This window comes from Manis pentadactyla, chromosome 1, assembly GCF_030020395.1.
Source record: "Manis pentadactyla isolate mManPen7 chromosome 1, mManPen7.hap1, whole genome shotgun sequence".
NCBI classification, from domain to species: Eukaryota; Metazoa; Chordata; class Mammalia; order Pholidota; family Manidae; genus Manis; species Manis pentadactyla.
In genome coordinates this window covers 211,067,404-211,091,500 of record NC_080019.1, presented here as the reverse complement: position 1 = coordinate 211,091,500, position 24,097 = coordinate 211,067,404, and the positions used below count along the sequence as shown (strand labels likewise).

At 38.8% G+C, this 24,097-nt stretch overlaps 1 protein-coding gene across 3 annotated transcripts in view; it reads right to left on the bottom strand.

Moving 5' to 3' along the window:
- The window catches only part of SUMF1 (sulfatase modifying factor 1), a 92,472-nt gene that overhangs the window by 51,900 nt on the left and 16,475 nt on the right, over window positions 1–24,097 (bottom strand). For all 3 annotated transcript variants that reach the window (XM_036878373.2, XM_036878374.2, XM_036878372.2), the window contains exons 2-3: window positions 18,710–18,883; window positions 15,554–15,628 (exon numbers count right to left, since the gene is read on the bottom strand). In XM_036878373.2, the coding sequence (XP_036734268.2) occupies window positions 15,554–15,628; window positions 18,710–18,883 (249 nt within the window). The remainder of the gene's footprint in view (window positions 1–15,553; window positions 15,629–18,709; window positions 18,884–24,097) is intronic.

Here is a 24,097-nt window from a genome sequence, read left to right as displayed (position 1 = left end):
GCATCAATATTTTTTGTTAAATATACCAAAGATCTTCAGAACCTCAGTTATGTAGGGATGTGAAGAGGTCACCTTGTTTAAACCTATACCCAAAGGCTATATCCTATCTCCGGCACTCATAGGATGACTGGGTAAGGCAGGATGAACACTGGTCTGATCAGAGCAGTCTAGATTTACACCTGTTATCCCAGCATAATTAATATCATTCCGTCTCACCCTCAAAGTGTTCCTGACTGGATAATCAATCATATCATCACTCTACCAACTGATAGTCCTCCCATCTCAGATTGAACAATGTGGGTGACAGACTTCTCTTCCGTGCCAACAGTCCCTCACGTTCAGATCATTCTAATGAATAAAAGTTCCTAATCAATAGCTAAACAGAAACGCCTCCCATATGCTGGCACTGATTAGGCTTCGAAGGGTTGTGTGGAATAAATCAAATTATTTCTGGATCACCCTTCAGACATGTGTACAATCATCATAACTCATTCACCTCTTATTCTTCTCTAGGTTCAGTAGTTCATTCAACCTCCCCCAGGCTCTATCATCTCAAGGAACCACTACCTCCCCAAAACCTAGAAGTCATACTTGATTCCTTTCTCTCCTTTTCCCCTCAGTATTCTGAGATATACTTTCAAATATCTGACCACTTTCAACTTCTCTACTCCTACCACTCTGCTCCATGGCCCCATTGTGTCTCACTTGGACTATGACAAAAACCCTCACAGAAGCCAGAGCGGCCCCAATGGCTTCTTACTGAAGAAGAAACCCAAACTTCTCTGAGGCCCACAAAGCCCTATGTAATCCACCTGCTGCCTACTTCTCCAACCTAACCCTAACCCCCTATCACAATTCCCCTGCTCATCACTTCACCTTATGGATCATACTGGTTCCTACTCATCCCTTAGGCTTCAGCTCTGGTGTCACTTGCTCAGAGAGGCCCTCTTGGACCCCACAAATAACAGAACCAAAAGCCCAACCCTACTACACTCCAATCACTTTCTATACCATTACCCTGTTTTATTTTTTATTTGCAGGCCACTAGGCAGTTAAAAGTTCACTTTAGAACTGTCTCATTTCTTTTTTTAATTAAAGCATCATTGATATACAATCTTATGATGGTTTCAAATACACAACACAGTGGTTCAACATTCACCCATATTATCAAGTCCTCACCCCCTCTATTGTGGTCACTTTTTATCAACACAGTATTATGTTATAGAGTCATTAATTGTATTCTCCCTGCTGTACTACCATCTGCATGACCTACCCATATTGTAATTGTAATAGAGCCCCTTAGTCCCCTTCTCCCTCCACCTACCCTCCCCAACCCCTTCCTTTGGTAACTGCTAGTCACCCTTCTTGGAGTCTGTGAGTCTGCTGCTATTTTGTTCCTTCACTTTTGCTTTGTTGTTATACTCCACAAATGAGGGAAATCATTTGACATTTGTCTTTCTCCGCCTGGCTTATTTCAGTGAGCATGATATCATCTAGATCTTTCCATGTTGTTGCAAAAGGGAGGATTTCTTTTCTTCTTATGGCTGAATAATATTCCATTGTGTATATGTACATCTTCTTTATCCATCCATCTGTTGATGGGCACTTAGGTTGCCTCTATATCTTGGCTATTGTAAATAGTGCAGCAATAAACATTGGGGTGCATGTCTTTTTGAATCTGTGATCTTGCTTTCTTCAGGTAAATTCCTAGGAGTAGAATTCTTGGGTCAAATGATATTTATATTTTTAGTTTTTTGAAGAACCTCCATATTGCTTTCCACAATGGTTGCATCAATTTACATTACCACAACAGCGTAGGAGGGTTCCCCTTTCTTCACATCCTCACCAGCACTTGTTGTTTCTTGTCTTCTGGATGTTGGCTATCCTAACTGGTGTGAGGTGATATCTGATTGTGGTTTTGATTTGCATTTCCCTGGTGATTAGCAATGTGGAGCACCTTTTCATGTGCCAGTTGGCCATCTGAATTTCTTCTTTGGAGAAATATCTCTTCAGGTTCTCCATCCATTTTGTAATCACTTTATTTTTTGGGTGTTGAGGTATATGAGTTCTTTTTATATTTTGGATGTTAACCCCTTATCAGATGAGTCATTTATGAATATATTCTTCCATACTGTAGGATGTCTTTTTGTTCTGCTGATGGTGTACCTTCTTATACAGAAGCTTTTTAGTTTGATGTACTCCCACCTGTTCACTTTTTATTTGTTTCCCTTGTCCGAGATGTGTCCCAGAAAAAGTTGCTCATCTTTATTCAAGAGATTTTTTTACTGTTTTCTTCTAAGAGTTTTATGGTTTCATGACTTACATTCAGGTCTTTGATCCATTTCAAGTTTACTTTTGTGTATGGAGTTAGTATTCCAGTCATTCCCTTAGATGCGGCTGTCCAGTTTTCCCAACACCAGTTGTTGAAGAGGCTGTCTTTTTCCCATTGTATATTTATGGCTCCTTTATCATATGTTAATTGACCATATATGCATGGGTTTGTATCTGGGCTCTCTATTATGTTGCATTGATCTGTGGGTCTGTTGTTGTGCCAATACCAAATTGTTTTGATTACTGTGACTTTGTAGTAGAGCTTGAAGTCGGGGAGCATAATCTCCCCAGCTTTATTTTTCTTTCTCAGGATTGCTTTGGCTATTTGGGGTCTTTTGTGGTTCCATATGAATTTTAGAACTATTTTTTCTAGTTCATTGAAGAATCATGTTGATATTTTGACAGGAATTGCATTGAATCTGTAGATTGGTTTAGGCAGGTTGGCCATTTTGATAATATTAATTCTTCCTATCCATTAGAGCTGTTTGTTACTAGAGTTCTAACCTAGTAACAGGAGAGGGAGGCCTTCTACCTGGCTCCCTGTTGTCTCCACAGCCAGTAAAACACTGCCTGGTCCATAGCACAGGTGGGATAAACATTTGTTTAAAGAATAATTGACTTATTCCTGAGGTTTCCATGATTTCCAAACCGCTCCTCACCTTGGGTAACCTTCTTCTAGATAAACACCAATTTTAAATACAGACTTTCAGTGGGATATCCTTTTGTAGAGAGAGAGAGAATCCACCCCTGCCTTATGGGCTATACACAGAGGTCTGTAATGGGAAAGGTACTAGGCTGGCTCTCAGGTACTAAGAGGTGCCACCCTCAACATTACCTAGAACTATGAAAAGCCATTTCCCCTCCTGGGCCATGGCTGACTCATTTATAAGAGGAATGTTTTTGCCAGATGATTCTGAAAGTTCCATCCATTCTAAATTCTCACATTTGGGCTTTTCTTAGAGCTTGGTATCCCCTGGGCATGACTCCTGCTAGGATAGTCTATCTTTGTCTCACCATGTAGATATATAATGGAAAAAATGTCAACATCTGGGAAGCAGGGGATGTCAGATCATTTTTATTTCTTAATCCAAGATAGGCCTCAAAACACCCATGCCTTGAAAAGGAATTTATGGACAGCTTGAACAGACATTTCAAATCAAGCCTCTGGAACCCCAGCACACCTTACTCACACTCATTCTGATCAGGTGCATTATTTTGGAGCAGGTTGTAAAAAAAAAAAACTGTGCCTGTTATCCTATTACTCTGGGTTCTCACCTTCCAGGGTTATCATGCTTTGCTTCCTGAGCCTACACCACACTCTGACTCCAAAGTTAGGCAGACAACTACCCTTTTGAAAAATAGGCACAAAATACAGTTGTGTGACTATGTTCCCTTCTTATCTTATCTAATCAGCCACCCCTGGGCCATCCTTCCCAAATAATTCAGTCACTGTGAACCCATTTCAACCCTGATGACAAGCCAGTTTTCTCTTGCCAAGGAAAAGCTTACTTTCCAACACGAGGCAGGTCATTCCCGGTCTGAACCCTGCAGCTTTCAAAAACTAAAAGCTCCAGTAGATGACACCCAAATGGCCTTCTGTCATTTATTGACAAATATGTATTAAGTACTTATTAAGTGACAGTTACTCTGCTGGGCCTGTAGTGTGAATAATACAGATACATTCTCACCCACTGTCACAGAACAAATCTGGGAAAGGGGAAGGCATTCAACAAATACCTACACAAATTAAATATTAAGAGAGATAAATGGCACAAAAAAAAGGCACGAAAAGTCGTACAAACAAATAAATGGAACAATCTAAATCTGGAACGTCAGACAACAGAAGAACATTCCAAATGGACATACATTCAAGAATAAGTTTAGCTAAAACCTGACCTTATAAAGCTGAAGGTGGGCAGTCAGAGTAAAGGGACATAGCAGGCCTTCCACCAGATGCTTTACCCTCATTGACCCCAAGATGAGTTCTTCCTCTTTTTTCAAGGCTTCCCTTAAATACTTCTTCCTTGCACAGGACTTCCCTAATCAACCTACCAAATTCAGCTTTCCAGGCATCTCACCCAGCTCCTCCCCAGTACTCTTCACCACAGCATTGGCCCGTGTCTTTCCTAATACCTTTCTCAGCTTGTCATTTCATACTACCTGGACTCCAGGATGGTATAGATTTCATGTACTCTTATTCTTTTTGATAATTTTTCAGTATATGTTATGTGTGCTTGCATTTTTATTTTTCTAACATATTTTATACAAAAAACTCATAAATCAGAAGAAAAATATCTAACTTTGGTTCAGAGTCTATGCTTCCACATCCCCCAGACTTTATGCAGCTAAAGGGCAGGGAGGGTACCTTTCATCTCTGTATTCTCAGGAATAGCAGAATATCTAGAAGACAGTAGGATATCTCTGTTTCCTAAACAAGAGGAACACATTTTAAGCCAGAAAGCAAATCTTGAAACAGAGGAAAAAGACTCATTTCCATCACTAGAAGTCAAAGAACAGATTCCAGTGATCAAGGAGGCATGACTCCAAACAACAGCTAAAATAATGTCACTGAATACACCCTAAAGAACTGAAAGCAGGGACTCAAGTTGGATACTTGTACACCAATGTTTATGGCAACATTATTCATAATAGCCAAAACAGCTATTAGCTGTTAAATAGCTGGAAACAACCCAAATGTCCCAGATGAATGGATAAACAAAATGTGGTATATAGAAACAATGGAGTATTATTCAGCCTTAAAAATGAATGAAATTCTGATACATGCCACAACAGAGATGAACCTTGAAACCATTATGCTAAGTAAAATAAGCCAGACACAAAAGGACAAATACTATATGGTTCCAATTCCATGAGACACCTAGAATAAACGAATGTTGAGAGACACCAAGTACAATCAAGGTTACAAGGGGATGGGAGGAAGTGAGACTGGACTGGGAAGTTACTGTTTAATGAACACAGAGTTTCTGTTTAGGGAGGTGAACAAGTTCTAGAAATGTATAGTGGTGATGGGTACACAACATTGGGAATGTACTTAATGCTAATGAACTGTACATTTAAAATAGTCAACACAGTAAGTTTTATATTATACATTTAACTGCTCCCACCAAAAATAGATGTATCACTGATACATTCCTCCAGCCAAGGACTGTGAGATGATCCAAGAGGATTTATTCCATAATAGCAAGTCCTTTCAAAATATCATTGTAACTTGGCAGAGTGCTATATATGGCATTACCAAAACTTACCAATGGGGAACAGTTAAGCAAAGGAAATTGAACTCAGACTTTCAATTAGAACAGGCAAACTCACTAGACAGGCTCAAAAGCAGAATGAAAATGACAGAGATACGAAACTTGAAGACATATTAACAAAATTTCACAATCTGAATGTAGAGAAAAACAGTTTTAAAACAATTAACAAAGCCTTAAAAACCTTGAGGATAACATGTAACATTCACACGTTGTAGTCCCAAAAAGAGAGGCAAGATTCATATTGACAAAAGTATTTGAAATAATGGCTGAACACTCTCCAAATATGGTTAAAGACATAAATTCACAGACATGAGAATCTCAACGAACCTCAAACAGAATAATCTCTAACAATGTCCGAAAGCATAATAATCAAAACGCAAAAGACATTTTTAAACCTGGAAGGAAGCCAGAAAATAATGACAATGATACATATAAGAGAACAGTGATTCAAATGGCTGCTCTCAGAAACCACATGGCCAGAAAAGAGTGAAACACTTTTAGAGTGATGAAAGAAGAGAACTGTCAACACAGAAGTTTGTATCCAGAGAAAAAAATCCTTTAGAAATTTAGATGAAATAAAGGCAGTCTCAGATGAAAAAAAACTAAGAAAATTTACAAATGCAAGATTTGCTCTAAAAAAAATGCTAATGAAAGTGTTTTAGATTGAAGAGAAATGATATGAGAGGGAAACACAGTACTTTAGGAATGAAGAAAGAACAATGGAAAAGGCGTGGGTAAATTTAACAGATTAATTTTCTTCTTTAAATTAACAAAAAAAGTATGAGTGTTGCAAAGACCACAAAGGAACAGCAATAGACTGATGACTGACTTCTTAATGGCAACAATAAAAGCCAGAAGACAGTGAAATCACCACTTAAGTTTACTGGGAGAATATAACTTCCAACCTACACTTTTTAATCAGTGAAAATATCGTTAAATAATCTAGCAAAATTAAAGATATTACAAACAATAACAAGAACATTTACTACCAAAGAATGACCTTCAGACAGAAGAGACATTCTGTGTGAGATACAGAAAGGCATGGGGAGCATAGATATTACTAATTATAGAGATAAACAAATATTTATTATATAGAGAAGTATTAATAATATCTAATTAGTGGGGAAAGAAAACAAATTAGAATGAAATAGTGGGTATCAGTAATACATAAGCTGAATGGAGATGATTTAGAGCAAAGTCCTCATATTATAAGCAGAAAAGTTAATGGGCTAAATTTTGGCCTTTAAATATGAGTATTATAATAGATAGTTTAACTACTAAATGAAGATACATAAAGTTATAACTTCTAAGAAGACAAGCAAGGTTGAGATGAGGAAAAATTAGGCAAGAAATTGAAGGAAAAAGAAGTGGAAAAATGGGGTAGAGAGAAAACAAAGAATAAAGTAGTAGACATAAACCCAAATATATCAGTAATCATAACAAATACAAACAAAACTAAAGTCTTGACTGAGAGACAAAGACTCAGAATGGACTTTTTAAAAACATAGCTTTCTAACATACATAAAATATATACCTAAAAACATGAAGACACAGTAAAACTGAAAATGAAAAGAATGAAAAAGTATACATTAGACAAATATTAACCAAAAGAGAGCTGGTATACCTATGTAGATATCAGACAAAACAGACTTTGAGATAAAAATCATTAGAGAAAAAGAGAATCCCTATATAATGACAAAACAGGAAGATATATTTCTAAACTTATACACTTATACTTCTGAGCTTAATAGCATAGCTATGAAGTACATAAAACAAAAATGGGCACAATCATTAAGAGAAATGATCAAATCTACCATCTAAGTGAAATTTTAACAGTTTTCTCAATCACTGAGATCAAGCATAGGAAAAAAAATCATTAAGGATATAGAAAACTTAAACAGTACAACTAACAAACTTTTTAAAATAGTAATGCATAGACTACTGCACTCAACTAATAAAAAAGGAACATTCTTTCCAAATACACATGGCATATTTATCAATGTCAACCCCGGATAGGGACAAAATATCCCCAACAAATTTTGAAGACCAGCATCAAATAGATTACATTATCCAACTACAGTGCAATCAAGTTAGAAATCAGTAACCAAAATGATAATAAAATAACCAAAAGTTGAAAAATAAAAACTTTTAAACAGTATATGGGTTAAAGAACAAATTATGTCAGACATTAGAAATATTTAATGATAAGCAATTATAAATATGCCACAGAACTTGTGGAATTAGAAAGCACTTAGATATTTATAGTAGCCAAGTTATAGAAGCAACCTAAGTGTCATTCAGTAGATGAATGGATAAAGAAGAGGTGGTACATATACACAATGGAATATTATTCAGCCATAAAAAAAGAAATCCTGCCATTTGCAACAACATGGACGGACCTAGAGGATATTATGCTAAGTGAAATAGGCCAGGAGGAGAAAGACAAATACCGTATGATTTCACTTATTTGTGGAATAAAAAAAAAAATGAACAGAATAGCAGCAGCCTCTAGACACTGAGAAGTGACTGGAGGTTACCATAGGGGAGGGGTTGGGGTGGGTGAGTAGAAAGGGTGAGGGGGATAAAAGGGCACAAAAATTCTCAATCGTAATATAAGTTGGTCACAGGGATGGTAGTACAACATGGAGAATATAGCCAATGATACTGTAACATATTCCTATGTTGACAGATAGTAACTGCACTAGAGGAAGTGAGGACTTAATAATATGGGTAAATGTTGAACCAGTGTGTTGCATACTTGAAACCAATATAAGACTATGTATCAACCATACTTCAGTTTTAGAAAAAGAGATCACTTAGAAAGAATCTGTAAACTAAAATGCTCCTATTAAAAAACAAGGCTCAAAAGTTTTAAACTAAGTATCAAACTTGAGAAGTAAACAAAAGAGTAGCAAAGAAGTTAAATGACTTTTCCCAAAAGAGGCAGCCGGTTATTGGTAGAGCTGAGGTTCAAAACCAGGTCTCTCTGACCCAAAGGCTGTGATCTTTTCCTTATGGCATCTCCCAAGAAACAAGCCCCAAAATTAGTTTAGGGAAGAAAACGTCTTGGTGGTCATGTAAAATAAGAAACCTCTTAAAGCTGAACTGAAGTTGTTGAGGAAAATGTTGGTTAGGTTTCTTCAGAAAAGTAAAACTTGTAACATCCAAAAGAACACCAGCAATTTATCCATCAGGCCAGTGTTTTGAGTTATTTTAGTTTGCTCTTCCTATGTGCTGGAACTGGCATTTCTAAACACTTTCTGGCTTGGCTTACACTGCAGTTAATTTACTAAAGCTTTTCTAAGAATTATTTTTAATTCTTAGAATCAAGAGATAATCATTGTTTTTCAGGCTCCCACCAAGGGCAACTGTTTTCTTCCCACCCATGGCCATTCCTCATGTCAGAGATTCATGAGCTACATTAGTAACACAATAATAAAAATGAAGCATTCTTTTTAGATATTAAATATTCTAAATACTACCCTTTTCAACAACAGGTTTCTTAGGGTAAAATACCCCCAAACAAACACAACAAAAACTAGCCTTAATCCTTTCTAGAATTGAATATCTAAACTTTTTAAGACCTGTTTCAAACTGAACATCCAAATAATAAGCACAACTAATTTCAGCACACGCGAGAGCTCTGTTTTAAACCATTAAATTCAGTTTCAAATGAATTTTTATAAGCAAACCCTAAAAGCCAGCTCAATGTTCACCTGAAAACTTTGTATATTAAAAAAAAGCAAACAGAGATGACAGCAGCAGATTTTTTTAACCTCTCCGAGGGTAAGCATCAGCCAGACAGAGCAACCAGACAGCAGCTCCAAAACCCGGGAAAAATGTGCACAAGCAATGGCTGTGCCACTGTCACCTCCCCAAAGTCGGAATACCAGCAGGTAAGGAAGACGTGCCAGCAGCCCTGCAGCCTTCATGATATCTGTGGCTGGGCACAAGGAGAAAGCAGAAGCAAGCAAGAGGGCATCAGACCCAGGAAAAGCAAAATCTCCAAACAGCTAACAGCAATCACTGGAAAGCACAGAAGGACAGTGTAAGAAAACAGCAAAAACTGGAAGTTTTGCCCACTATTACCCTTGCACAAGGGGCCCAAGGGTGAGGGACATTAAAGGCCACAGGGCAGTCTGGCCCACAAACTCTCAAAACTGACCAGCCAGGATTCCCTTCTGGAATAGATCCCCCCCACCAACAAGAAACCTCAGGGAACAAAATGAAATGCCAGAAAATGAGAGACAAGAGAGAAAACACAAAGAGAAGTGAGAGCAGGGAAGACAGCTAGGAAATCTCAGGAAACAAGAGACCATATTTTTAGCATGATGTGAGTAGAAGTGAAAAGGGAGCTCTGTGAAGTTACTGAAATTACCCTGAAAAAGCCTCCTTCTGCAAGTTTGGAAAAATTTAATTCACATAAAAATGAGCACCAGAAGAGACTCAAGCTCAAATACCATCCAAGGTTACTATAAGAAAAAAAGAGAAGTGGGACAACATACTTAGACAACAAATGCAGTCAGAAAGACATCCTTTAAAAACCCTGCAGCATATCACTTCAGAAAGAGGTGAATGACGTTAAGAAAATGACACAGGAGAGAACAAAATAAGCCAGAATTGGCAAATTCAGGAAAGGAGAAGTCAAGCAATAAGGAATAACAGCAAAGAAAAGAAAAAGTCAGGTCAGAATGAACACAGGATTACTTAGGAGACTCAGAAGATGAAAAGGAAGACAGATTTTATTTAAAAAGTGATGGAAATTACTCAAAGTGGTAAACACTGAAAATGGGTAAAAAGGAGCCTACAAATGGATATATTAAGAGTTTCTGAAAAATAAGGGCACAGAAAAAAGCAGCAAAAACTGTAAGAAAATTTTCCTCAAATTAGAAAAAAGAAAATTGTGAAGCTACATATTGAAAAGAACACACTCCCTACCCAAGAAGACTGACCCATAATGACCAATGCCACAGTATATTATAGTAAAATCATTGGATACTAACGAAAAAGGAAAAAACTTTGGGTATCATGCAAAAATAACAAGTACCTTTCAAAGGAAAGAAAATTTCAACAGCAGTGCCTTATTCCAAAAAAAACCACAACAGCATAGATATGATACTGATGAAAAACAAATGTGAACCAAGGATTTCATAACCAGTAAAATTGCCTTTTAGTATAAAGAACAATGACAAACTCTTATCAACATGCACAAACCCAGGGAATTGTTCCCAAGACCACTTCCTAAAGAATCTAGTAGAGACTCTGGAATCCAAATGGCTAAGTTCGACTCATCTAAACTGAACACAGAAAGCATACAGGTTACCTGCAGAAATGAGTATTCTATATAGTGGACACATACTCTAATTATACAGAAGTGGTGCAACAATTTTTAAACTGGGGAAGAAATGGGAAAAGCCTATATAAAAGGTTTTGTTTTGCTTTTGACCTGTTCTCAGTAATTGCACTGGTGTTGGTAGCATCAGTCTTATGATTTTGAGACTGCTGTCATCTGGGATAAAGTGCATGAGTAATTACAGACAATTCTGATTCTATCATTCTCCATATCCTTGAGAACCAGGATTGCTGGTGTGGAAAACGGAGACACGGGTAATACAAAACAGGCTAAGTTACAAACCCTGAACTGGAAATATCACTGTGGATGCACAGAGCATTTTATTTTAGCTCTGTCCACCAACTGAAGGCCATGAGCACACCTAGAACCTAGACCGAGTACTTAAAATACTATTTTCTGCTGAAAGTCACAAGCGCTTCTTAGAGAAATGACTGATTCCAGACTGAGGGGCTGGGGGTGGAGGGTAGATCTTGTCACTGGAGAAAGCAAAGAAGCTATAAAAGACTACTAGGATCACTTCAAAGGACAGTACAGTTGCCTACTGTTAGGGGCAAGAAGCAGGAACAGCTGCAAATGGGTACATGGTTTCTTTTGGGAATGATAGATATGTTCTGCAATTAGACTGATGGCTGCACAGCTCTATAAATACACAAAATAACTTGAATGAAGTGTATGCTTAAAATGGTGGGTTTTACAGGATATAAACTATATCTCAATAAAGCTGTTTAAAAACAAGAGGAAGAAAAAGGACTCATAAGAACTAGAAAAAGCACTCAATACCCCAAAATAAGAAAACTTGACAATCAAAAGGTATCTTGATCCCAAGCAAATGAAACCCATAAAGTATTTTTAAATCCATAAATTCACTGAAGATGTTTTTTTAAATCTGTAGATTAAATAAATCTCCATTTGTGATAAAACTCCACTAAATATACTAAATATAATATTCACAATATATATAAAATATAAAATAATGTATATAATATAGGACTAAATATACACACATAAAAATGAATACACATAAAACTGGTAAATCAGCCAACAAAGACAAGTGGGTTGTATCAACTGCCAACTTTCTGGTTGTGAAGCTGTATGATATTCGTACAAGATGCTACATTGGAGGAAACCAGGGAAAGAGTCCACAAGTTCTCTCTGTATTATTTCTTACAACTGCATGTCAGTCTACAATATCTTTAAATGTTTAATCAAAAAAAAAGAAAGAAAGAAACCTAATGGGTCACTTTGGAGAATAGTACGGAACCAACTCCTTATCTTAGAAGCTAGTAGAGAATCAAGCATTCACCCTACCTTTCCTGTATGAACTGTACAAATGGTTAAAAAAAAAAAGTAGATGGAGGGAAATATCTCTTTATAAAAGTATCTCAATTAACAAACGGAAAAAAAAATTACTAGATTATCACTATCTTACAACCCCCAGTGAATTAATGGACCAAGGTACAGAGCATTAACACCAGGAAACATCACAAGAAGAGGGAGAAGCATGTCTAATTAGGTGTCTCGTGATGAAAGCACACGCGACTATCTAAGGCCTTACCACAGGGTTCACACAGGAGTCCGTCAGGCCTTGGGATTCAGCTACCAGTTTCCAGGAAATTCAGAGGACAGAGAACAGGTGAGCTGCGCCGTGAGAGGGCAAGCAGTAAAATTCACACTGTGGGAAAGTCTACAGGAAAGAAACACCCTGAATTCTTCCAGAGGTAAATTTGGTGGGGAGCAGGGCAATGGAAGAGAAATCTGCAGATTAGAAGAGTCTTAAAAGACACACATTTCCTTCAAATGGGCAAGACTGAACTCTATAGTAGTCATGGAATGTATACCTGGTGACAGACAATACTATAAAGAAATGCAGGAAAGCATCTACTCTAAAAATAGTGGCTACTTAGGGACAGAGATGGGAGGTGATCAGAGGTAGCACATGAATGGGGATGCTGAGGAAGGTAACAAAATTCTAAGGCCTGACTTAGGTGATGGTTACAAGCATGTTTGCCTTAGAAAAATTCAGTGAACTAGACATTTGCTTTGTGTGATTTTTCTGTATGTGTTTTATTTTACAATAAAAAAGGTTTTCTTAAAAGGTAAATTTGTATCACTAGTGTAACCTGTCATAAATAGAACATCTGTGACATTTAAAATAATTACATGAACCATTTAAAGTGAAATTACATGAAAGTAAACATCTGAAACAATTACATCAAAGTAAACAATATTATAAAATAATTACATTTAAAATAATAAATGAAAGTAAACAATATTATTAAATTCTAGCTAGTTACAGTAGCCTGTGGAAGGTTCTGAGGTCTATTTCTGTGTTAAAAAGGAGACAAATGTGTCGCCAAGTATTAAGGACATGTAGCTCCCAAAGATGACTTTTGGCCTGACTTAAATCAGGTCTTAAAACAGACCAGAAAAGGGTCTCACCACATGATTCAGGATTATCTTATGCTTGGCCATGTACCACCTTAACTCATCTCCTGTTTCATTCAAAGTCATCTCATGGACCATCCCACCTCCTACACTTCTGGAAATATTGGGTGAAAAACAGGTCTGGTGCCTGAGAGTATGTCAGACCTAAGAGAGGGTTGAAAAATACAGAAACAGCTGTCTGAGATCAACAGATACATTTTATTTGTTTCAACCCTCTCTAAATATGCTTAAAAGGTTTGCTTTTCCATTATGAGCATTTCAGCAAGTGACCAACACCACGATCTGGTGAGAGCTGCTTGTTCTTGTCCTGGTTACCAGCACACACACTTCACTGGATACTTAATAGGGCACCCTCGGAGCCTAGCAATAATCTGCCTTTGCCTTTATGCATCATGTGTTTGGAGTTTCTCAAGTGACAAGAGGCTCTGTATCCGAAAGCACAAATTATAAAAGTAAGTATAAAGGCCCTCCTCGTCTGAACTCCACATCTTAAAACAAGGTACCACATCCTGAGTTGCTAGCTTATCAACACTACGCCAGTGAGACCTCAAAGCCTTTTTATAAAAGATCACATATTACACTTGTAATATAAACTTGCAATGAGCAAAGAAAACTGAAATTCAAGTGGTGCTCTGTCATGTTTTTAAAACATGTATCTTAAACACACACAGTAAAAATGGCCTGAAATAGTGACTGATGGGCAGTGACTGCAATGGGGCATGGGGGGGACACAATAATATGGGTGAATGTAGTAACCACATTGTTTTTCCATGTGAAACCTTCATAAGAGTGTATATCAATAATACCTTAATATTTTTAAAATGGCCTGATTGTCCTATAAATGACTGAGATCGAGTCTGGTTTTGCATCATCTTTCCCCCCTCCCACCCCCAGTTTTGCTACGTTCGTTTGAAGAAACAGAAAACGCCAGCCAGACAGTCTGATTTTTCTGGCACTCCTGCTCACGAGAGAAAACAGTGACTCCAACACATGAAGACCAACTTAAGGTAGGAGTCAACAGGGAACTTGTAAAACAAAGGAAGATTAGGGTTGAATTCCTGACTTCAATGTGTGTATCTTCTTTTATTAACTGACATATCGCTGAAAAACAATCTGATATTGGTTTCAAGTATACAACACAGTGGTTCAACAGTTACCCATATTATTAAATCCTCACCCCCATTGCTGCAGCTACTATCTGTCAACAGAGGAAGATGTTACAGAATCACCGACCACTTTCTCCATGCTGTACTACCATCCCTGTGACCAACTTACATTATGATTGAGAATTTTTGTGCCCTTTTATCCCCCTCACCCTTCATGTCCACAATGTCTGTATATTAATCAGTCTCCCCCAAGTCGGCTGACCTGTTTCCTTTTCTTTTTCACCACCTCCTGCCTCACCTGCATTCTCTGTCCTCTGTTTTGTACCCTCAGCTTCCTAACTTAACTCCTTTCCCTTTTCTTTTATTTTCTGCCTCAAGAGACATGTATGTAAATAAATACTCAAACATACACAGACCGGCTAAATGTCTGGAACAGAAATCCCAAGTCCCTTACGGAGGCTCAGCTCCATTTTCATGATTCCTGAAATAAACTCCCGTTTGCCACATCCTCTCTATGAAAGCAGGCAAACCCCTGGGAGGTAAGGACCAATTCCCTGGCTCAATTTCCTGTGAATTCCAGAGCAAAGGGCCCCTTTTCATGATTGAAAACTAATCTAATCAGATGAATTCATGAATGTTTAAATAGGAAGCTCTCTCTCCACATCAGCACCTGATGAGATCAAGTCTTCAAGAACAGAAGTTTGAAAATGTTCACATTTAACCCTCCATTCTTGAAATGATTATAAGTAAAATAAATCTGGAAATGTCTAGGGCTAGCTGAGCTCTACTTAGCAACATAATGTGTCACTCAGGTGCACGAGACAGAAGCTCAAGTCGAACCAACACTTCAGACACCACCCTGGGCATGTGCCGTTTTCTCCAAGATAAGGTGCCCTGTCCCGGGAACTGGTATTATGGACACATCTACAGCAGAAGGATTAGGTGTTGGGGGGAGTGGAGGGTGGCACTTACAGTTTGGATCTTTCACCCAAACCCTTTCCAATGAGCAGTGGAGAAATATGAGAGCCTATTTAAACATTACTTACTGCCTGTTGGATATCAGACTTCACCTGCTCACTCAACATGCCTTCAAAGACAAAGGAGTCACCAAACTTCTCGGCCTATAAGGAAACAAGGAAAAAACAACCAGAAAAGCTTGTAGTAACGTGTTTCACATGTGCCATTTTCCTTCTACATGTAAAGTGATTCTTCTTGTCCAAATGAACTCAAGTTTTTCTTATGACTTCCCAAAGGATCCAGAAATGACTGAAAACATCTGGCTTCCTGTTACAATAGTTTATGTCACTTACAGAGACCACTGTCATTTAAGACTCATTTAGCTGGTAAGAATGAAGACAGGAAGAGATTAGCTTTTGAGAATGTGATTGTTCCTGCTGATGGAAGCACATCTCCCCATTACACATGACTTAGGAAAATACTATTCTTCACATGTCAGATTACATAATCAACCTTCATACTCTTGTTCTGCTCCTGGAACTGGCTAAACAAATTAAATGGCATTGTCTGCTGATATTCTGACACATTCTAGGGTCACTAGGATGTCCATTGTGCTAATAAATCTCAAGTGGCCAGTTCAAGCATCAGACAGAAATCTGTACTTGAATTATTTGTATTCAACATTACTGTCTCAAAACCTCATCTACCTGGTTTTCTTTTTTTCATGGGACCCCTGCCCCACAAATCCTCACCCTGGTCCCTGGGTCTCCCTGATTCCACTCTCCTAGTTTTCCTCCTCCATTTCTGACTCTTCTTCCTCACCTCCTGGTCCCAAAAACACTGCTGCTCCCAGTGCTCTGCCTTGGCTCTCTGCTCTTTTTACTCTGCACCGGTGGCTCCTGGGCTTTGTGCAGTGGAGATCACCAGGCCAGCTTGTCAAAACTCCGAACTACCACTCCCCAAGCCCAGAGACGTTGATTCTGGAGGTCTGAGGTGAGGCCACGAACCCGCACGTGCGGTGGTCCCAGAGATCGCACTCTGAGATGCGCTGACCTACTGCTGGATAGCCTCCTTCCATCTCATCACTTTGAACGACTGCCACATTGCAAACAACATCTCTACCTCCACGCCGGTCCTGCCCTCACTGGATGGTAGTAACTGCCCACTTATTTCAGGCCTAAAAATATCTCAAACTCCTTGTCCTGAATGTAGCCCATCATCTTTTCTTCACCCCTGCTCTTCTTCCTGCATCTCCTCGTGGGGAACTGCCTAAGTACCTAAACCATTCCTTCATTCAACAAATATGTAGGAAACACCTACCGTGTGCCTGGCTTTGGGCTAAATGACAGAAACACAAGGTCAGTATTAGACAGCCATGCTCCCTGTCCTAACAGCCTTACATGTGGGGGCACAGACAAAAACTGAGTCAAAGAAAGAAAGAAAGGAAAATAATTTCATCTCAACTTGCCCTTATAAAAAGTATCAAGAAAACTCTTCTTTTAACAGAATGAGTGGAGGAAGCCTTCTTGAAAAGGAGACATTTAAGCTGAAATGACTCAAAAATGACAAGAAGCCAGCCATACAAAAAGGGGAGTAGGCAAGGGGAGGTAGGAAATTCTAAAGCAGGGGTGAGATGTGGGCCAAGCCCCCAGGATGGAAAAGAATGTCAAGTTTTCTAGGAGTAGAAACAAGACCAGCCAGGCTAGATGGTAAGCAAAGAGTGTGATATAAAATAAAGTCAGAGGGAGAGAAAAAAACTGTAAAGCACTAAAAAAATATGAAACAATTATCCAAGCAGGGGATCTTAACCCTTTTTGTACCCTGGATCCCTCTTGCAATATCATGAAGCTTAAAGAACTGCCTTCTCTTAAAAAACCACAATATTTACATGCATAAGTCAGTACAATTATAAAGAAAAATAGTTGTATCAAAATATTAATAAAACAAACTTGTGCTATAGTAATAAGTAAACATTGCTCTTTACTACTATATTAAATAAGATCTCTTCACAGATCTCATAATTACCATCATTTCTAAAACAGAGATGAATGCTAACAATATTTCAAGATAATCTGCAACAACAATAATGTGGCCAAAAAATCTGTGATTTTTGTGACCAATTCATAGGTGCTACTACTATTACTATGCTTTGTTCTCTGACTCATAACTGAAGGAAATGCTAAATTTCATTTAGAGGGTGGTAAAAACTCCAGATGTCATTTTTCCCATCCATGCTCCTGGATGCCCTGCTCTGCTTGTTCTACCTAATATTCATGGAGAACTTCCGTCTAAAGGAAGCTTCTGCCCCGAGAAGTTTATTGTCTAATTTCAGTGAACCACAGAGGAAGTCCAGCTGAGAGTATCCTTATGAAAGAATGAGCGTCTGCTTACTACAAATGGGTACAGAGGAGACAGCCACTTTGTACACGGTGGGCCATTCCAAAGAAATGTGACTATACAAAACCAAATTTGAATGTTGTTCATTTTCAGCATTTACTCTCAAATTATCATTTTAATTAAAAAGAAAAAAGTGTTTAGGCCCAAAAAAACAAAAGAAAACAGAAACCCAAAAATAAAAGCTTCACAAACTGAAAGGAAAAGTCCTTTGGTGAAAGAAAATGGGAAGCCCCCAAAACAAGTACATTCTGGCAACTTCAGAGACCTTCTTAAACTAGAAAGCCTCCCTCTTATTCCCATTTAGAACAAACATCCACTTTGGGAACCTTGCTTTGGGGTTTAGTGGCCACAGGAGAAGACCGGGATCTGCCACAGAAGATCTTTTGAGTCATCAGGCATTGGAATAAAACCACAAAGATGAAGGCTTTCCTTCTTCAACTATAAGTTATGACACACATAATGCTTCTGGAACAACCAAGTTGCAATTTTTTGAGGGAAAAGTGGCCTTACTTTGCATGGTATCTGTTATCAAAAAGCCTGAATGGACAGTGGCCTATTAAAGCATGGACACAATATACCATAATGGTTGAGAAAACAGACCCCAAGGTCACACTGGCCAGGTTTGAATTCCAGTTCCATTTGACCAACTAGCTGTGCAACTCAGGGCAAATCACTTTTCCAACCCTCGGTCTGCTACCTGAAAAATAATCAGTCTCAGGGGGTTGCTAAAAAATGAGATTACATGAAATAACTATAAAGGGCTTAGCACAGCACTGGGCACATAGTAAAAAGTAGTTAATAGACATGAGCAAAGAAGAAGTTTTCCCTCCCCATTCCAAGCCCATTACCTCTGTCAAATAGCCAGTTGAGTTCACAAACTTCTCAAATTCAGCATTACTGACTTCATAGGCATCCATGTAAAAGGCATCAACAGCTACTCTCCTCGCAGGGGCTTCGCCATCCTGCTTTATCTGAGGGTCATCTGTGCCCATTGTAAACACACCAGCAGGGATGGGCACCATCTGCAGGGAAAGGGAAGTCATGCCACTGCAGTCAAAGTGAGTCTGCGTGAAGTGCGGAGTGCCTACACACAGTAAACACCCAAGTTATTAAACCCCCACCACAGAAGTCATGTAAAATTAGTAAAATCACTCTGCACTTCCATGAATGTAAATGACTAGTCACAAAAAGAACTGAAAATGCCTTAGGAAAGTAGTTTCTTTAGTCAAAACTCTACATAATACACATTAGTGCATGCCAAGGAAACAGGTCTGGATCAACAATTACCAAGCTTCTAATGGCTAGAATATAGAGGCAGGAAAAATAATCCACTTCTTTATACATTAGAGTATTTTTCTCCCATAATATGCTCATTTCTTTTGAGTTATTTTTAAGTGTATGTAAAAATGAGATGTCTGATATTCTTAAAACCTACTGAATGAATTTGAGTCTCTGTTAATATAAGACTTAAATCACTGAAATGCGAGGACTCATGGGGAAAAAGATGGCAGAACAGGAAGGGAAGGTGGAAGCTTCCTCCCAAAAATACATAAAACTCAAAAATACAGCAAATACAACCAAACCTGAAAATGACCTCAAGACTACAGAACTGACTACCTACATCTGGGGAAGAGGAGAAGACCTCACAGAAAAGGGAAGAAACACTGATGAAATGAGGAGGCAGAGGAAAATGTTCCAAACAAAACTACAAGACAAAGGAAGAGGGCTGAGTGAAACTGAAATCACCAATCTTCTTGATAAAGACTTCAAAGTAAAAGTCATAAACATATTCACGGATCTACAGAAAAACCCTCAGGATATCAGGGAGGACTTCAAAAAAGAGATACAAAAACCCACAAGAGTCAGAGCTGAAGGATACAGTATCTGATATGAAACATATAATGAAGGAATTTAATAGCAGACTTTCACAGGTTGAAGAAGTTGTAAATGATATGGAAATTAGGGAACAAGAAAACAATGAAGATGAAAAACAGAGAAAAAAGGATCTCTAGGAATGAAAGAATAATAAGAGAACTATGTGACTAATCCAAATGGAACAATATTCGCATAATAGTGAAACCAGAAGGAGAAGAGGGAGACAAAGGGATAGAAGATCTCTTTGAGGAAATAATTGTTGAAAACTTCCCCAATCTGGTGAAGGAAACAGACACTCATGTCATGAAGTACAGAGACCTCCTAACAAAAGCAAGCCCTAACAAGACACCAAGAAATATAATAATTAAATGGCAAAGAAAGCAACCAGAGAGAGAAAAAAGATTAATTATAAAGGAAACCCCATCAGGCTATCAGCTGATTCTCAGCAGACACTTCACAGGCCAGAAGGGAGTGGCATGATATATTTAATGTAATGAAACAGAAGGACCTCCAACCAAGAATACTCTAACTAGCAAAATTATCATATAATTTTGAGGCCGGGATTAAACAATTTTCAGATAAACAAAAGTTGAAGGAATTCACCACCACTAAAACAGACCAACAGGATATATTGAAGAACTGCTGTATATGGAAATATACATAAGCCTAAATAGCTTTCACCAGTGAAAATAAACCCAGAGTAAACATAGCAGACCAATTAATTGCGAAGCAAATATAAAATTAAATCAACTATTCACAAAATCAGTCAAGGGATACACAAAAAGTACAAAACATGACGGGTGGAGCCAAGATGGCGGCATGTGAAGAGCAGCAGCAATCTCCTCCCAAAACCACATATATCTATGAAAATATAACAAAGACAACTCTTCCTAGAATAGAGACCAGAGGACACAGGACAACATCCAGACCAAATCCACACCTGCGAGAAACCAGTGCCTCCCGAAGGCGGTAAGATACAAGCACCGGCCCGGCGGGACCCGAGCGCCCCTCCCCCCAGCTCCAGGCGGGAGAAGAATAGGCAGAGCGGGAGGGAGACGGAGCCCAGGACTGCCGAACACCCAGCCCCAGCCATCCGGACCAGAGCTCAGACACAGTGCATGTGTGGGGTCCTGGATACTAGGGAAACAGGGCAGCAAGAATGGTAAGCGGGTACCGGAGGCTGGCGCCCGAGAACAAAGAAAAGCCAATGGCGTTTTTTTTTTTGGCGAGTGCTTTTTGGAAGTCTTAAAGGGACAGAGACCCCAAAACCGGACAGAAGCGTCCCGGGACACTTAGTCCAGAGGCAGGGAAGCTGGGGATCTCTGGGAACTCTAATGCCCTGGGCAGCAGGGAGTATGGAGGCCCATCACGGAGATAAGCAGCCTCCCAGCCAGTCCCTCTCCAACGCGACTCCACCATTTTCGAGTGGCAGCCCCAGGCAGGCCACGCCCACAGCAACAGCGGAGACAAACTCCATAGCAGCCAGGCAGGAAGCAGAAGCCCTGTCTGCACGCAGCTGCCCAGCACAAGCCACTAGAGGTCACTGTTCTCCCAGGAGAAGAGGGCCACAAACCAACAAGAAGGGAAGTTCTTCCAGCCAGTCACTCGTCCAAGCTCTGCAAACTATTTCTATCACCATGAAAAGGCAAAATTACAGGCAAACCAAGAGCACAGAGACAACACCAGAGAAGGAGACAGACCTAACCAGTCTCCCTGAAAAAGAATTCAAAATAAAAATCACCAACATGCTGACAGAGATGCAGAGAAATATACAAGAGCTAAGGGATGAAGTCCGGAGGGAGATCACAGATGCCAGTAAGGAGATTAAAGAAGTGAAACAAACTCTGGAAGGATTTATAAGCAAAATGGATAAGATGCAAGAGGCCATGGATGGAATTGAAACCAGAGAACAGGAACGCATAGAAGCTGACATAGAGAGAGATAAAAGGATCTCCAGGAATGAAACAATATTAAGAGAACTGTGTGACCAATCCTAAAGGAACAATATCCATATTATGGGGGTACCAGAAGAAGAAGAGAGAGAAAAAGGGATAGAAAGTGTCTTTGAAGAAATAATTGCTGAAAACTTCCCCAAACTGGGGGAGGAAATAATCGAACAGACCACGGAAATACACAGAACTCCCAACAGAAAGGACCCAAGGAGGACAACACCAAGACACATGATAATTAAAATGGCAAAGATCAAGGACAAGGAAAGAGTTTTAAAGGCAGCTAGAGAGAAAAAGTTCACCTATAAAGGAAAACCCATCAGGCTATCATCAGACTTCTCGACAGAAACCTTAAAGGCCAGCAGAGAATGGCATGATATATTTAATGCAATGAAACAAAAGGGCCTTGAACCAAGGATACTGTATCCAGCACGATTATCATGTAAATATGATGGAGGGATTAAACAATTCCCAGACAAACAAAAGCTGAGGGAATTTGCTTCCCACAAACCACCTCTACAGGACATCTTACAGGGACTGCTCCAGAAGGGAGCACTCCTAGAAAGAGCACAGAACAAAACACCCAACATAGGAAGAATGGAGGAGGAGGAATAAGAAGGGAGAGAAGAAAAGAATCTCCAGACAGTGTATATAACAGCTCAATAAGCGAGCTAAGTTAGGCAGTAAGATACTAAAGAGGCTAACCTTGAACCTTTGGTAACCACGAATTTAAAGCCTGCAATGGCAATAAGTACATATCTTTCAATAGTCCCCCTAAATGTAAATGGACTGAATGCACCAATCAACAAACACAGAGTAATAGAATGGATAAAAAAGCAAGACCCATCTATATGCTGCTTACAAGAAACTCACCTCAAACCCAAAGACATATACAGACTAAAAGTCAAGGGATGGAAAAACATACTTCAGGCAAACAACAGAGAGAAGAAAGCAGGGGTTGCAGTACTAATATCAGACAAAATAGACTTCAAAACAGAAAGTAAGAGATAAAGAAGGACACTACATAATGATAAAGGGCTCAGTCCAACAAGAGGATATAACCATTCTAAATATATATGCACCCAACACAGGAGCACCAGCATATGAGAAACAACTACTAACAGAACTAAAGGGGGAAATAGACTGCAATGCATTCATTTTAGGAGACTTCAACATGCCACACATCCCAAAGGACAGATCCACCGGGCAGAAAATAAGTAAGGACACGGAGGCACTGAACAACACAGTAGAACAGATGGACCTAATAGATATCTATAGAACTCTACATCCAAGAGCAACAGGATATACATTCTTCTCAAGTGCACATGGAACATTCTCCAGAATAGACCACATACTAGCCCACAAAAAGAGCCTCAGTAAATTCCAAAATATTGAAATTCTACCAACCAACTTTTCAGACCACAAAGGTATAATACTAGAAATAAATTCTACAAAGAAAACAAAAAGGCTCACAAACACATGGAGGCTTAACAACATGCTCCTAAATAATCAATGGATCAAAGAACAAATTAAAATAGAGATCAAGGAATATATAGAAAAAAATAACAACAATAACACAAAGCCCCAACTTCTGTGGGATGCAGCGAAAGCAGTCTTAAGAGGAAAGTATATAGCGATCCAGGCACACTTGAAGAAGCAAGAACAATCCCAAATGAATAGTCTAACATCACAATTAACGAAACTGGAAAAAGAAGAACAAGTGAGGACTAAAGTCAGCAGAAGGAGGGACATAATAAAGATCAGAGAAGAAATAAACAAAATTGAGAAGAATAGAACAATAGCAAAAATCAATGAAACCAAGAGCTGGTTCTTTGAGAAAATAAACAAAATAGATAAGCCTCTAGAAAAACTTATTAAGAGAAAAAGAGAGTTAACACACATCAACAGAATCAGAAATGAGAACGAAAAAATCAGACGGACTCCACAGAAATACAAAGAATTATTAAAGACTACTATGAAAACCTATATGCCAACAAGCTGGAAAACCTAGAAGAAATGGACAACTTCCTAGAAAAATACAACCTTCCAAGACTGACCAAGGAAGAAACACAAAAGTTAAACAAACCAATTACGAGCAAAGAAATTGAAACGGTAATCAAAAAACTACCCAACAACAAAACCCCCGGGTGGGACAGGTTTACCTTGGAATTTTATCAGACACACAGAGAACACATAATACCCATTCTCCTTAAAGTTTTCCAAAACATAGAAGAGGAGAGAATACTCCCAAACTCACTCTATGAAGCCAACATCACCCTAATACCAAAACCAGGCAAAGACCCCACCAAAAAAGAAAATTACAGACCAATATCCCTGATGAATGTAGATACAAAAATACTCAAAAAAATATTAGCAAACCGAATTCAAAAATATATCAAAAGGATCATACAC